The 16,326-nt window shown below is 42.7% G+C and overlaps 1 protein-coding gene across 7 annotated transcripts in view; it reads left to right on the top strand.

Moving 5' to 3' along the window:
* SEMA6D (semaphorin 6D) overlaps nt 1-8,839 on the top strand; it is a 57,117-nt gene extending 48,278 nt beyond the window's left edge. For 2 of the 7 annotated variants that reach the window (XM_084871886.1, XM_084871887.1), the window contains exons 14-19: nt 499-639; nt 735-812; nt 1,258-1,319; nt 1,709-1,765; nt 3,264-3,431; nt 5,133-8,839. In XM_084871886.1, coding sequence (XP_084728012.1) covers nt 499-639; nt 735-812; nt 1,258-1,319; nt 1,709-1,765; nt 3,264-3,431; nt 5,133-6,421 — 1,795 coding nt within the window. In that variant the 3' untranslated portion in view covers nt 6,422-8,839. The remainder of the gene's footprint in view (nt 1-498; nt 640-734; nt 813-1,257; nt 1,320-1,708; nt 1,766-3,263; nt 3,432-5,132) is intronic. The other 5 variants (XM_084871888.1, XM_084871890.1, XM_084871889.1 and 2 more) reach the window with 5 other exon arrangements.
* The last annotated feature ends 7,487 nt before the right edge of the window (nt 8,840-16,326 follow it).

Below are 16,326 nucleotides of genomic sequence, written 5' to 3'. Positions count from 1 at the left end.
ATTTTAGGATGCTACATGCAGCAGACAGAGGCAAGCACACACACATACACAGGCACAAACAGAATATAATTTTTCCAATCACTGATAGACAAGATTATTTAGTCCATTAAAACAGTCAAGAAATAAATGAGAGAAATAGAGCAAAAGAGACTAAGGAGAAACATCTATCACAGGAAGATTTAAGGGCATTAAAACATTATCTTTTTTTCCTCTACAGTCCAATATGGTCTTCACAAATATAATTCCCTTCCATCATCAGAACGGGAGAGCAATCTTAAAACAATACTTTGTAATCCTGAAATGTAACCAAACATGCATAGCAGTAGAAGATGAATCACAGGATTAATATTTCCTAAACTATGTACTTGCTTGGTTTGCTACCTAGAATATTCCCCAGTTCTCAGTAGTTGCAAAACTCAAACCTCCCTTGCTGTGTATAGGTCATGTAGCTTTTGACTTACTAAACGTATAGCTTCAAAACGCATCCCACACTTACAGGTGTAATCCTGAGAACGAGGAGGACAGGAAGGTCATCTCATTACAGCTGGATAAAGATCACCACACTTTGTATGTGGCATTCTCGAGCTGCGTAATCCGCATGCCCCTCAGCCGCTGCGAGCGCTACGGATCCTGTAAAAAGTAAGCTGACTTTCTGTTCTTACCCTGGGGTCGTGCAGCATGAAGGCCTTTGATGACAAGAAAATCCAAGTATCCTTCTGTTTGGTTTTGTGCAGGTCTTGTATTGCATCTCGAGACCCCTACTGTGGCTGGTTAAGCCAGGGGACCTGTGGGAGAGTCACCCCAGGGACGCTGTAAGTATGCTTTGCCACCTTAGCCAAGAGCTCCACACCTGCTCTGATCTTCCCCAGGGTCTGCACAGCTAGAAATGTTAGAAAATTTCCAATAACACTGTACTCCCTTTACCCCCGTTTCTATTTTTAGGGGAGAGTTGTTTTTTTGTTGTTTGTTTTTTGGTTTTTTTTTACAAAAGGAAAACTGTAACTGTGATAGGGAAGCGAGGTTATAGACAGCATAGTACCTGAGGGAAACAGGCAGTTCTATCCTGCTCTCCTAAACATCCAGTCACCAAATGTTTAACAGAAATACTTGTTAGCAAGCTCTGCTGAAATGTCCATTTCCCCCCTTTTGGCCCATTCCTACTACTAATCAATATATGTTCTTGGTTCTGCTCTGATCGTCACTGGTGTTGCTGTGAAGGCCGTTAACCAAAGACTCCTTTGTTTTCCATAACCACAGCGCTGGAGGATACGAGCAGGACACGGAATACGGCCACACGGCCCACCTCGGGGACTGCGATGGTAAGCCTGCTCGCCCTCGCCCTCCCGGCCCTTCTTTTTGACCACATTTGCACGTGAACATTATTTTACAACCAGCCTTTTAATGACTCAGGACACATACCACCTAGCATTTAACTTAAACTTCGCAAAAGCTGAGCTGTTTGGTCATGGGGATACATTAGGGAAGAATCTTACTTTTCTTTTTTTTCCTTAGAGAATCTTACTTTTTTTTTTTTTTTCTTTACCATTTACAATTTTGTAGGAAATCTAGAGAAAGGTAGTCTAACCAGTAGGTTAATCTTTTCATTTGTAGCCTTTTCTTTGGACTTTTTTAGTTAATTGGAATTCATACATTTTTGCTTTCTTTCGGTTACTTTTTTACTGATTACTTGTTCCTTTAATTCTTTTAGAAATTTTGCCTACTTCAACTACACCAGATTACAAAATATTTGGCGGTCCAACATCTGGTTAGTTTTTTTTAATTTTTTTGAATTAACTGCCTTTTCTTTCCTTCAGTTCAGCATTTTCAGTCCCTTCTCCCCTCCTTTTGCGCAGTTTGGCAGCCCTTCATTTTTGTGCTTTGACTCATAACCCCCCTGATGGTGCCAAAAGACTTTTTCTGACTCAGTACTTCACCCTGTGGAGCATGTGAACAGTCCCTCATTGGCTGAGGCACATCCTCTAAGGAAAAATCAAATGAGTTCACGTACATTGCATTCCAGCTGCACGTGACCACCAAGCTTTCTTCTCACCTGTGCATCGTGAATGTTGCCTCTGGCCATCTAGATGGAATGGATGGCAGAATGTCATTGTTTTCCCCCTTCTCTCCTCACCTTCCCTCAGACCTAGAAAACAAATACACATTTCCCCAAAATGTGTATTGATACGTTAGAGATCTCTTTGGAATGGTTTGCAGTAATCCTGGGAAGCATTGAATGTTGGGGGGTCTCAGTGGTATGAAAAGGGCTCCTGGTGGGATGAAGCTGGTTTCCTATGGATTAAGGTGCTCGGTGAGCTTCCCACGCTCCTCTCCCTGTGTCTATTTTTTGGAGTCTTTATCTGCGACCATCACACCAGCTTGAATTGGGATCTCTGGACTTGGAACCTAAAATCATTTGCTTACATTTGGGAGGGAAAACCTATTTGGTGGGAATCTGTAATAGACAGGTTGAGATTAAGTCACTCCCAATCCTAGTGCTGCTTCTAAAACTCGCCAGCGGTTTCATTCCTTGGGAAAGGGGGGAGGAGAAGGGATGGCAGTTCTTATGCATCAGAACATCCTAATTCAGCTTGTAAACGCATGAGTTGCTGCTAATTCTTTGGAAGAAACTCCCTGGGCATTTTGGAATTCACGGGCAAGGTTCATCTCTGCTCCAGTGCTTCCCAGTGGGCAGTGAGCCCCCTCAGTGCAGTGAATAATCTGCAGGAGGATGGGGGTCGTTGGCAGAGCAGGACAGCGTAGGCAGAGCTGGTGTATCAGGTCCCACACCCGGTGTTTGCAGGGACCTGCCCAGCTGCTTTCTGATGAAGCTCCACTTAGGCTCACCAGTGAAGGACAGACAGACAGCCTCCAACCATCTATGCAGGTGCTTGGAAAATATACACAGAAAGAAATGGAATGATGTTATCTCACCAAAGGATGAGAAAAGTAGCAATTAATCTTCGTGACTTGTATTACCTTTTCCTTGAGTGTCATTCATCACCCCAGGGGCTTCCATAGGAGCGTTTGAGGATGTTTAATTTTTAAATCTGCTTACTATAGCTTCATTGTCCATTTTTAGTTTTTAATTTTTCCTTGCAAGAACAGGATTTGGTGTAGTCTTGGTGGATGTGTTTTGATAAAATCCTAGAGCTGGTTTCTCCTAAAATTGACCTCAAACTGTACTTAAAAATGCCACAGGTCAGTCAGAAAAATCTGCTGACACTTCCCATGTTAATAAAAAAAAAATCTGTTTGCCACCACAGACATGGAGGTATCTTCATCTTCTGTTACCACAGTAGCGAGTACCCCACAAATCACACGCAAAGTGGTTGATACCTGGAGACCTAAACTGACGAGCTCCCGGAAATTTGTAGTTCAAGATGACCCAAACACTTCTGATTTTACTGATCCTTTATCAGGTATCCCAAAGGGTAAGGCCTCACCAGGAGACTCATTGCTCACTGAGTGGAAACCTGATTCCTAATAGCTCTGGAGTCTAGGACCGAGGGCTCTCCAGAGGGGAGCCAAAGGGACTGCTGCCCGCGTCACCATTGCCTCTGCTGGCCGCAGTCCCCATGGCTTTCAGTGGATACGTTGGAGTGCATTCCTTAAAAGATGAAAGAGGTGGAAAGCTGTTAAAGAGAAGGTGGTGAAACGGCCACTCAGACAACCTAATCTGTTGATTTCTGTCTGAAGATGCTGGAGACTTCTAGCTATCAGAATTTCGAGGGTCATTCAGACACATCAGAAACCAAAACTCATTAATTGCAAATACCCAGGTATTCTATTTTTGCCTAAGAAACAGTCCCAGCCTTTTGTTCAGCTACCATTCAAAATGCATTAGGAAAAGGACATTTGAGGTGCTAAGTTGCTTGAATGCTACAAGCAATAAAACACAGCAGCCGATCATAGAAGCAGTTTTAACATAGCTGCCTATGGAGCAGGCTAATGAGGTATCTTACTCCGGAAAGAAAAGAAAAACCAATTCTTTGGCGCTTACTCGTCTTTGGAATCAGGTTTCTAATCAGTTTCTATGACCGTACATTGTCATTTATGATTTATACCTGTTTATTTTGGTTTTATATATTTTCACTGTACACAATTTTACCATCATTCTTTCTGCTTTGTTTTCTTTCGTAGTGCCATTTCTACCTTTATTCTTTGTCTCTCCAGACGCCACTCAATCTCATAACCCTGGACATGATTAAAAATGACTAACGTTCCAAGGCCTTGGTACTAACCTAAAGCCCCTGAGCCTTCAGAATCCCTCTGACTTCCCTGATTCTGGGATAGCTGTGTTGATAGCATGTAACAGACTTGGATACCTCTTAAACTAACATCTCTTTGGTTGACTGTTAGATGTCTGTGGTTGCATTAAAAATCCCAATAATTAAAACTAATTTACTCTTCTTCTAGTCTAACTTAAAGATTTCTAAATATTTCAAGATATTGGAATCATATTACTTAACAAATGCAAAGTGTATTTCCTGAGACTGTTTAGATTTCTTTCATAGCAGGCAGTCCAAGAGGGCTTCGCCCCAAAATGGGATAGGGGGGGAAAAAATCAAAGCAAACACGAACGTCTGTCTTTGTAGCTACCAATGATCAAGCAGATGCTTTTAGTTTGTGATCAAGTTATGGGTTTTTATGCCAGTTAAGGTAGTATAATTGTGTTAGCATAATATATATTGATGCCAATTCATACATGCCTCTAATCCTAGCAGTTGCCTTTTAATCCAGATTTATGGATTAGGAGAAAACCATGAGATAAAACATTTTGTGAGTTTAAAACAGGTCATTTAGAAAATGTACGCTTTATAATTCTAATGTTTAGGTAGGAAGTCTTACAATTTCTGTTATAGAACAATGGTTAAAGAGGAGGTGGGGGAAAGAAGGCAGAGAATACAGATCAATGGGAGATTACAGTTATCCTGGCATTTGTAGCAATCAGATGTCTCCAGGGATCCCATTGCAATTAAAGAAAAAAAATAAATGGAAGTGTAGAGTCTACCTCACCCGCCAAGCTAAGCCTAAGGACCATGTGCAGGCAGCTTTGGCTCAATGGAAGCTGTTGCTGGCAGGTATTGTTTCAAGAGCGCCTCACTCAGACCCCTCCCCTGTGTCTGTTGCAGGTGTACGGTGGGAAGTTCAGTCTGGAGAGTCCAACCAGATGGTCCACATGAATGTCCTCATCACCTGTGTCTTTGCAGCTTTTGTTTTGGGTGCATTCATTGCAGGGGTGGCTGTGTACTGCTACCGCGATATGTTCGTTCGGAAGAACCGGAAGATCCACAAAGATGCAGAGTCTGCCCAGTCGTGCACAGACTCCAGTGGAAGTTTTGCCAAACTGAATGGTCTCTTTGACAGCCCAGTCAAGGAATATCAGCAGAATATTGATTCTCCCAAATTGTATAGTAACCTGCTAACCAGTCGGAAAGAGCTGCCGCCCACTGGAGATACCAAATCCATGGTCATGGACCATCGAGGCCAACCCCCTGAGCTGGCTGCGCTCCCCACGCCGGAGTCCACCCCTGTGCTGCATCAGAAGACCCTGCAGGCCATGAAGAGCCACTCGGACAAGGCCCATGGCCATGGTGCTTCGAGGAAAGAAACCTCCCAGTTTTTCCCTTCCAGTCCGCCGCCCCACTCCCCACTAAGTCATGGGCACATCCCCAGTGCCATTGTTCTTCCTAACGCTACCCACGACTACAACACGTCCTTCTCAAACTCCAATGCTCACAAAGCTGAGAAGAAACTTCAACACATCGACCACCCTCTTACGAAGTCATCCAGTAAGAGAGATCACCGGCGTTCCGTGGATTCCAGGAATACCCTCAATGACCTCCTGAAGCATCTGAATGATCCAAATAGTAACCCCAAAGCCATCATGGGAGACATCCAGATGGCCCACCAGACCCTAATGCTGGATCCCGTGGGACCTATGTCGGAGGTCCCGCCCAAGGTCCCCAACCGGGAGGCATCACTCTACTCTCCTCCTTCCACTCTCCCTAGAAATAGCCCTACCAAGCGAGTGGACGTGCCCACCACTCCTGGGGTCCCCATGACTTCTCTGGAAAGACAGAGAGGTTACCACAAAAACTCCTCCCAGAGGCACTCTATATCTGCCATGCCTAAAAACTTAAACTCACCCAACGGTGTTTTGTTATCGAGACAGTCTAGCATGAACCGTGGCGGGTACATGCCCACACCCACAGGGGCGAAGGTGGACTACATTCAGGGCACACCGGTGAGTGTTCACCTGCAGCCTTCCCTCTCCAGACAGAGCAGCTACACCAGTAACGGCACCCTTCCGAGGACGGGGCTAAAGAGGACACCGTCCTTAAAACCGGACGTGCCACCAAAGCCTTCGTTTGCCCCTCAAACCACCTCTGTCAGACCCCTGAACAAATACACGTACTAGGCCTCCAGTGTGCTGTTCCCCGTGTGGCTTTTTGCTGTCCACATGGTTGCGAGGATGATGTTGTAAGGGTACCTTTAAGATAAGAGGCTCACTTGTCTTTTAAGAGAACCAAGTGGCCAAAGAAACTCTCTCACTTTGGCAACATCGGAACTTGCCACATGTAGCTACTGCAGCGAGGCTTCTGTGTGCTTGCCCGGAAACAAAGGAAGGTGCTGGCCATTCCATTTCTTTTGTTTGAAGCTGAAGAGGAGTATAGCTCCGGCTCCGAGGGGCTACCTTCCCGGGGCAAAGAGCTAATACAGTGCACAGAAGAATCTGTGAGCAAATACTTGAAAATGGGTTCAATTTAGACTGCCATGATTATGGGTGGTCTTCCCATTCAATGTGAACATTTTAAGATGTATGCATTCACCTTGCCTCTTGCACAAATGTCAAAAACAATGGTAATGTCTCAAAGAAACAAACTTGTAGATTACCAAACAATTTGCTAAAAATTCAGTCTCTGACCCAAACTGTAGCATTTTTTTTTCATGTGGGGCAATTTTTTTCATGCCACCAATGAACTGTGTGTGTGCGTGTGTGTGTGTGTGTGTGTGTGTGTGTGTGTGTGTGTGGGTGCATCCAGTACCCACGAGGATGTGGTTAAGGGCCCATTGCATCTTTTTGTGCTATGGAGTTGTTTACATTGAGCATGACTGAACAAGAGACAATAACTACTTCCCACAGCAGTCCATTGTGTTCGGCTTTGAGAAATAAATAAAAGGAAGGCTGACTTAACCATCACTATGATTGACTTACCTGGTACCCAACGCCAGATTGTAAGAGTTCTAAGTAATTTTGTGCTGCTATTCATTGAAACTTCTATTACAGTCTTGCCAGCTTAAGGACATAGAGATGTTAAGAGGTATCCTTGATTTATCCAACAGTATTCAGTAGTAAAACTTACCTGTCCACTGTGAATCCGAGCCTGAGTCACGCTATTTAACCTTTGACACACTAATAAGGTTTTAGTTTGATTGTGTTTAGTTTTTCCCATGTAGTAAAATTTCTCTTCCTTTAACTCCTCCTACCCCCAAGATTTAAAATTGAAAAAAAAAAAAAAAAAGTAGAGGGAAAAGTGAAAAGAATTGTAATTGGCTTAACAGACAGTCTATGAAAACCTAACAGTGGTGCAATCATGTCGTCTATGTTGTGTTGTGTGAGAATTTCCTCCTAAGTCATGCAGGTAATGACAATATACTGTAAATATTACATGTGGTTTACCTGAATCTGTGCATTTTGTGCCTTATTCATGAGAATGATAGAAGTACTAAAATATGTCAAGTGTTTTCAGTATAGCACATCATTTACGGAGTGCCAGTTGTAAATGTTTTTTCCAACCAGCACCTGAAGAGACTTTTTAAAAAATCAAATAAACAGCCTAGAACCATTAAGCAGCCCACCCAAATTGCAGCATTATGTCCTTTGCTGTGATAAACATTCCACTCCTGCTTTCCTAAGGATGAAACAGTGATACTGTGAAGTCAGATGAGGTTTCCTGGGTCACGGGACACCTGTGGAGACCTCAGAGTCATTGATTCCTAGCTTGGCAGAAGCCACGTGCAGTTGTTGATGGGCAATCCGATGGCTGTCTCAGTTATGATGCTGCAAGTCACACGGTGGTTCATTGACCCCCCCAACCTAGTTAGTAACAAGGCAGAGGAGGGCTCCTGACCAAGTCAGACAAATAGGTTCAGCTGATTCCTTGTGATAATGCTGATGATACACATTTCCTGGGGGAGGATGGGTCAGAAGACCAGAGCATTTTTATATAAGATGTAGAATACTGATACAGTTATGCTTTTCCTTTGAGAATATTGTTTTACGAAGAACCCAATTCCCTGAGATCTCTGGAAGCTCAAAAGCTAAAACGTCTGTTGTTGAAATACTTCATCCTTGCAACTAAAATATTACAGATTAATAATAAATTAAACCAACCAACGATAAACACTACTCAGTCCACCGCCAACAAACGTGTTTGAGTTCACCTTACCCATATTAATCCTGGCGTGCGGAAAACAGAGCAGTAACTCTGTGTGATTCCCGGTAACATGTTATAACATTGTGCTGCCTTGTCGTTTGTAATGTGAGTTCCTTCAGTATTTATGTTGAGATTTCTAACATTAAATCTAGTCTCTATCCTGTTAATTTAATTTTTTTTTAAATGCTTTATCCATTTGTGCAAAGGTAAACACAGATTGTATCTTTTTTAATGTTACGGCATAAAAAGTAACCCTAAAGTGAAGTGGCTCTATACTGTTTTATAGAGTACTTTAACATGTATAGATACCTTGTAAACTTGTATTGTGGATGTGTAAATAATATGTACTTTGGGTTTTTAACACCGCATGTAAAGTCAAAATAAAATATATAAATTATCTCCTGCCTTTTGATATTGAAGAGGTTTAACAACATTTTTTTCAAAACAGTTTTGAGTCAACACCATTGAGAATTCCTCTTTTAAAAATCTTCCAAAATATTCTAATCGGGAATGTTTGCTGCCCAGTCAGGGTTACACCAGCATTCGCTTTTTAGAGGGCTGGTGCCGATGGGCAGACTCCTGAAACACTGAGAAACGATTTTTAAAACCAGAGGAACTGTGTTGCATCAATAGTCAGGAGCTACAGGGCAAACATACCAGTGGCTCACTTGTCCTCATAATCTGGTCCAACAGACATTTTTAAAATTCATGATTTCTATTCCCACATTTTTCAATGTCATTTTAAGTCCAAAATTTATAGCTGGTATCCCGGATTCCCGTGAACATTTTCTGCGACTTGATATATGGCATTTCTCAATTCTGTTGTTTTAACTGAATAGAATATATGCATAGATATCTTCCCCAAATGTGGAAATGGGAGGTATAGTTACGATTCCATTTAGTTCTTGCCTTAGCATGGAATGAGGTGGTGGCTGCTGGATCTGGTGGATGTGGAGTAGGGGTGTCGAACTCAATCAGAGAAGGGGCCAAAATCTAAAATCCAGCCTAAATCACGGGCCGAATGGTTTACTGAACAGTCATAAACTGACAATGTCATAAACTGACAGCGGAGTGCAGTGATGACAGTGCGGTGCGGGCCACATTGCAAGGCCTGGCGGGCTGGATTTGGCCCGAGGGCCTTGTGTTTGACACATGTGATGTGGAGGGTGTCACTTCCCTCCTGGGAGAAACAATATAATGTTTGCAGCGACTTCTCATGGGCCCAGCTGCTGCTCCTGCCTGCAGCCCACCTGTGCCTCTCCATAGCCACATTTTCCCCAGAGCCCCAGCCGCATCTCTGCAGAAGCAGAAATTGCCACATTCCTGACTTGGTCCTGGTTTTAACATGTCATCTAATGAAGGGCCTGCATTTCCATGGTAGTTGATTGTATCAGAGTTCCCTTTTCATTCTTCTCATGGCACGTTATAGTTTAGATATACGAGGAAGAGTGCAGGGATCCTGTACAAGGGTACGTACCTCGGTTACTGGAAGGCCGAATTGCCCTCTTTTAACAGATACCACCACTACAGCTGTGTAGGCAGCAAGACAGTGCCACTAGTCATGGAGCCGACTGGCATTGGGCGCCTTGCCCCATTGCAGGAAGTCAGCCTGTGCCCTGCTGAAGTGCTGGGGAAGGGGGAGGGGGTGTCCTACCTTCTCACCAACCTGCAGACGCCCATTTATAACTCTCAGAATTTAAGCAAATGAACAAAGAAAGAGACATTGTTTCTTTGTGGGCTTCCTGAGCATTATAATCTCTTTCATTTACATTCTCTATTTCTATTGAGTTGGTGTTTATTGCACCTGATGGCCATTATACCAGATTTCCTGAGTTCTTTGATTTTTCTTTCTCTTCTCTCCTGATAGACAGACTTAACCTTTTCCCATTGTGGACATCTTTGATAATTTAATGAGTGCTACAGACTGAGCTGAATTTCACTTCTCAGGAGATTTACAGACCCCCTAAAACTATGATTCTTCAAGGTGAACACTTTGGTGTCATTTGAAAGAAGGAGTTTTCATAAGGAAGACATTGTAAAGGCGCACATTTATTAACCAGGACAGACCACCTGTCCTCTAGCTTCAGAAGTCCCATTGATTAGGCACTGAGGTTACTCTGGGGGTGGCAATTTTGGAACCAGGTGGAACGCTTGAGATGCTGGTGCAGGCTAAGAAGAAAGGGGTCTCCCATGTAAGGCAGTGTCCTGGTGGCCAAGGTGCTGGCCCGGTAGGTACCAGAAGGACCGACCCTTTTCCCCTCCCTTCCCAGCTCATCTTCATCCTCCTTGTCAGAGGAGGGCTAAGAACAAGGGGTCAAAACAAGCCCTGGGTCCAGGTCTGGGAGCTGGGTTCTAATCCTGACTCCATCACTCATCAAGCAACTTCGTGGCACTATACCTCTCTCAACTTCAGTTTTCTCATTTTTGAACAGTGATGGTTTGACATCCGTATCTCTGACAGTTTTATGCAACCTGCCAACTCTATAATTCTATTACCTACTTTATGAATGCTATGCTTAAATATTACTCTTTCAATAGCTTGGTTTGTGGGCTTTTTATGGATGTGTGAGGTTTGCTCCTGTTAGATATGAGATATATGTGAAATTTGCAATAAAATAAGGCATGATAAACAATGCACTTCAAGCCATTTAGCTTGGGTCTCTATGTGATGTTTACCCTTTCCTGTATATATATAACATGCAAAACAAATCTGTCAAAGTTGCATTCTTTTATCTACTAGATATGATACTATAAACAAGGAAGAATTGGACCTAAAATAAAATCAACCTTTAATTCACAGGGAATAGGGATGAGAGGGGGTTGGGAGAGTGGTCAAATCCTGAATAAGCAGAACCATGAATCAACTGAAATTCACACATAAAGGAAAATAGAATATTTGGGGCACTGTCCCATGATCTGATTCTCTTGATTTTAAAAATTTTTATTGATATTTAAAGAAAGAGGGAGAGGGAGAGAGAGAAACATGAACATGAGAGAGAAACATGAATCAGCTGCTTCCTGCAAGACCCCTCTCAGGAAATTGAGCCCACAACCCAGGAATGTGCTCTGATCTTGAATCCAACGGGCAACCTTTCAATGCATGGGATGATACTCAACCAACTGAGCCACACCAGCCAGGAAATGATTTGATTCTTTTTAAAATTAGGTATTGGCCGAGACTGGTTTGGATCAATGGATAGAGCATCGGCTTGAGGACTGAAGAGTCCCGGGTTCGATTTTGGTCAAGGGCATGTACCTTGGTTGCGGGCATATCACCAGTAGGGGGTGTGCAAGAGGCAGCTGATCAATGACTCTCTCATCAATGTTTCTAACTCTCTATCTCTTTTCCCTTCCTCTTTGTACAAAATCAATAAAAATATATTTATTTTTTAAAAAGGCCTTATTCCTTTTACCTAATACCAGTCAATTAGGTATTAATTACTGGTTGATCAATGTCTCTGTAACATGCACTATTTGGTTCCTCTTAGCCTCTCATGATAGGTTTGAGTGAAAGAAAGTATGAAAACATAACACTTATTCCTATCCACTATTCCTTGTAACTGTTCTTTACTTGTGTGAGATGGACTCCCTGATGTTAGAGTGAGCAGAAGGGGGAAGTTTTTCAGAGTTGAGCAGCCCTGTCCAGTGGACCATCTGTGCTGGTGGAAATGCACTCTTCCTGGACTGTTCAATATGGCAGCCACTAGCATGGATGGCTCTGAGCACCTGGAATGTAGCAAGAGCCACTGAGCTACTGTACATTGGACAGCGCTGGTCTAGAAAGCCACTGCTGCTCCTGCCCCCACGGTCAGGTCTGGCCACTGCTCTGAATGCGGCAATTCCATGGGGCATGTAGCTCTGATTAATATATGAGGCATGATTTGGACATTTGATTTATGTACCCTGTGCCTTACCAACAGCTAGGCTCACAGTTGATCACCAATCAATCACAGATCTAGTCTGAGGTTTTGTGTGTGTTCTCCGATTTAGAAACTCTGATGAGCACAGTTGGTATCCAAAAGAGGGTCAGCACTTGGGTTGTGTGGACAAGTTTTTGCTTTTCCGATGCTTTTTTTGAGCTTTTGAAGCCTACTCAGTTCATCCTCAACATGTTTTCTGTTGGAATGGGACAAGCTTTGTCATCCCCATTTTTAAGGTACAGAAACTGAGGTCCATGAGTCTATGACAACTATAGAAATGCAGATGGCGGCCAAGTCAAGACTCAGGGCTAATTCACCTATTCTCACATTCATGTCCTGTGCACACACCAACGCATTCCATGAAAGAGGAAAAGAGAATATCAGTATTCAATCAGAAAGGATGGCCCCTGTCCAGCACTTCATGTATAATGAGGAGAAACAAAAAAGGTGGAATAGTTATAGTATCCGGGGTATGTGCCAAACATTCAGTGAAAAAATGAAACTTTCAGTGAGCAGTCATGTGTTGGGCCATCGTAATGACCATGCCAAGTCAATTATTTGGTGGGGTTGGAGGGGGGGAGCAGGATCTATGAATTGAGTTGATTTGTAAGTTGAAAGCAACCAAAGTGATAGACTCCGTGATGTTAGAAGAAGCTAACCTGATGTGTCCAACCTGAACCCATCTATAGTAAGTTTCTGGGCATCCTGCCAGACTTACATCTGTGGGCTGTCAGAGTCTCTGGTAAGAGCTCCCTTTATTTCTTATGTTGGAATTTCTTTATGTTGAACTGGGGTTACAGATTGGGAGTTGTAATTTTCCCACTGCTCCCTACTATTGGGGGGAAGAGAGGAACTACCTTAGAGGAAAATGTTTTCTGGTGGTTTGAGCTGCCTAGTCTTCATGAGGCCCTGCAGATGCACAGAGAAAATGTCTGTTGAAAGAGTAAATTTGATGACAGACTCTCATAGTCTTATCTTAGTCCTGATGGTAGGGCCGGGCCAGATATTTGCAGCTGTTGGTGCTGATAAGCATACAAGAAGCATGCCCCTCTTCTTAGCACTTGCAAATCAGGTTCTCAAATAAGAGGATTATAGAATTCTTTCCACATTCTGAAAGGGGCATTCCATGGGTTGGAGACAGCTTTTGAAGTGTAAGGAGTAAATAGAACTTTTGGGTGCTTCTGCAAATTTGAAAACTCGGGTGTTAGTGAGCATTTAGAAATTGAATTAGGCTCCAAAAAGCAATGCCATCTCAGGTTGAGGGGACAATTCACTGGTCCAGGCAATCTGGGCCTTTGTTGATCAGTGTGTACCTGCAGCAACTCATTGAAATCAAAACTTAAGAGTAGCCAAGACCTGTTTGGCTCAATGGATAGAGTGTCGGCCTGTGGACTCAAGGGTCCCAGGTTTGATTCCAGTCAAGGGCATGTACCTGGGTTGCAGGCATATCCCCAGTGGGGGGGGGGGGGGGGGAGGAGGCAGCTAATCGATGTTTCTCTCTCACTGATGTTTCTAACTTTCTATCCCTCTTCCTTCCTCTCTTTAAAAAATCAATAAAATATATTTTTTTAAAAACAACAACAAAAAAAACTTAAGAGTAAACCTGATGTGATGGCCTTCTCAGACAGCCTAAGTGAATGCTGCTCTGTGAATAAGTCCATCTGGATTTCAGAACTTAGTTTAGTAAGCTGTTATTCCCGATGACCTATGCAACTCACCTCCAGAGAGGAAGAAATAGCTGAACTTTTGATATACTATGTTTAATTTGCGTAACTATCATAAAATTACTTAATGAAAATAGAAAAATACTAAACTGAAGAAAATAATAGAATTCAAATTATTTTAAATCTCAATATACACATAGAAGAGAGATCAATTCTGAGTTTGTTTAAAAAAAAAAAAAAAAAAAAGAAGAAGAAGAAGAAGAAATCCTAGAAATAGCCCCTGACTTGATTTCAGTTAAATGGTCTCAAGAAAAGTTGAAGTCTGCTCATTGCTGAAAACGAACTGCCTAGAGATTTAATTTAGCTAAAAGGGAGATGTCACTGGTTAGGATCATCCTTGAAGTCTTTAGGTTTCTAAAGTGTGTAAACAATGTGTTTTGTTTTGCTGGAGATCCAAGGACTCAACTGATGAAATACGGCAATTTTAGAAATAGCGAAGGCAGAAGAGAGGTTTCTGAAGAGCAGAACTACAATCCACGCAGAATAGCCGGGACAGCAACTGGCAGCTGAGCGGGGCGTGGAGGAGACGGCTGAGGGTCCAGAGCTGGGACTCAGAGTGGAGGACCTGTGTCAACTCTGTCTTCTTCCTGTCTCCAAGGGCAGGGACAGGGCAGGAACTCGGAAACCTGCAAAGCCAGATTTTCTCCTTTGTCTTCTGGTCCCTGGATTCCAAAATAACAAAAAGCAAGGAAGCCGATGAATGGAGAGCGGGCAGGTCTGAATACAATGAGATTGTGACAGTAATGACAACGTGTGAGAGTGGGAAATAACTAGTGGAGCAGAATTCTCTCCTCTCTGACAGCATGCCAGTTCAGGCTGTCAGGAAAGGAACACGCCCCTTTGCAGTGTTCCCTCAGGGGTCCTCCCCTCTTCTCACTTTTTAAAAAGTGAATTTTCTCAACAAGTTTTCCCTTTGAAAAGGTGACTTTGCCCTCCTCTCTGTTGTAGCTGCATACCACCTTGAAGAGATTAAATTTGTGTGTGTTTTTTTTTTGTTTTTTTGTTTTTTTAAGGAAATCATAACCACCAGGCAGCCCAAATGGAATTCAAGTTCTAAATTGGCATTAAGGGGCCTAGCTTTTCACCATACTGTTTTCCTTGGTGTTTCCACTGTTCTAACTTACATAAAGAGAGTCAAGCCCTAGCCCATTTGGCTCAGTAGATGGAGCTTCAGCCTTGGACTGAAAGGTCAAGAGTTCAATTCTGGTCAAGGCCACGCATACCTGGGTTGCAGGCTTGATCCCTCCCAGGTTAGGGAGGCAACCAATCGATGTGTCCCTCACATCAATGTTTCTCTCTCTCTGTCTCTCCCCCTCCCTTCCACACTCTCTAAAAATCAATGGAAAAAAATATCCTTGGGTGAGGGTAACAACAACAATGATAAAAAGACTATCAATAGGCAAGACAATTCAAGAGAAAGATTTTATTCTCTGAAAATAAGCTTAGGATGCAAATGGGAGAAAATTACCCCCTTGTTGAAAATTTTAAATTACTAGTGATCGCAGAACTGGATTTGTGTCTCTTGGTTTTAGATTAGTCACTACCAGGGAAAGAAGAGAGATCTCTAGAGGAATGGTACCATGTGATATCACCACAGTTAAATATCTTTATAAAGCTTAAAAATGTCAAGTACAGTCAGCCCTACAATAATTCAAGAAGTTTTATTGGTATTTTGTTTTGCAACTATTTTATTTTGTTGTTGTTGTTTTTAAACAGTGAATCATGGTTTAGCTCAAAGTACACATGGCTAGGGCTCAGAATCTAGTCCCTTCTTAGCTGTGTGAACTTGTAGCCTCAATTCCTGAGTAACCAGAGGTTGCATCAACTAAACTTCATGCCAAGCCTTGTTTTTGCAGTGAGAGCCCGTTGACCTTGGGCTGCGCCCGCCTCTATCATTTGTTAGCCTATATACTGTATGAGTTTGCCCTTCTCCAAAAAATAAACTATCCTCAGTTTAGTCATCTGTTAAATGGGTACAATCAATCACACTATATATCCCTCTTAGGGAGTTTGTCGAGACTGAATGCATTTCTACATGTGAAGTGTTTAGGCAGCATTGGCACTAGGAAGAACACTATACATATTATACATATTTTAATTTTTATTATTGTTCTGTCTTTGTTGAGAAAAGCTAAACCAATGTTTTTTATTATAAGGGATAATTCAAGCCAAATGGTAGTGTGACTGTTCATGTAAACATGGGCTGGAGTGCACTGGTGGGTGTGGCCCAGTTGGCTGGGC

The sequence above is a fragment of the Pipistrellus hanaki genome (genome assembly GCF_964339955.1).
Source record: "Pipistrellus hanaki genome assembly, chromosome: 1".
Classification (NCBI taxonomy): Eukaryota; Metazoa; Chordata; class Mammalia; order Chiroptera; family Vespertilionidae; genus Pipistrellus; species Pipistrellus hanaki.
This window is presented reverse-complemented; position numbering and strand designations above follow the sequence as displayed.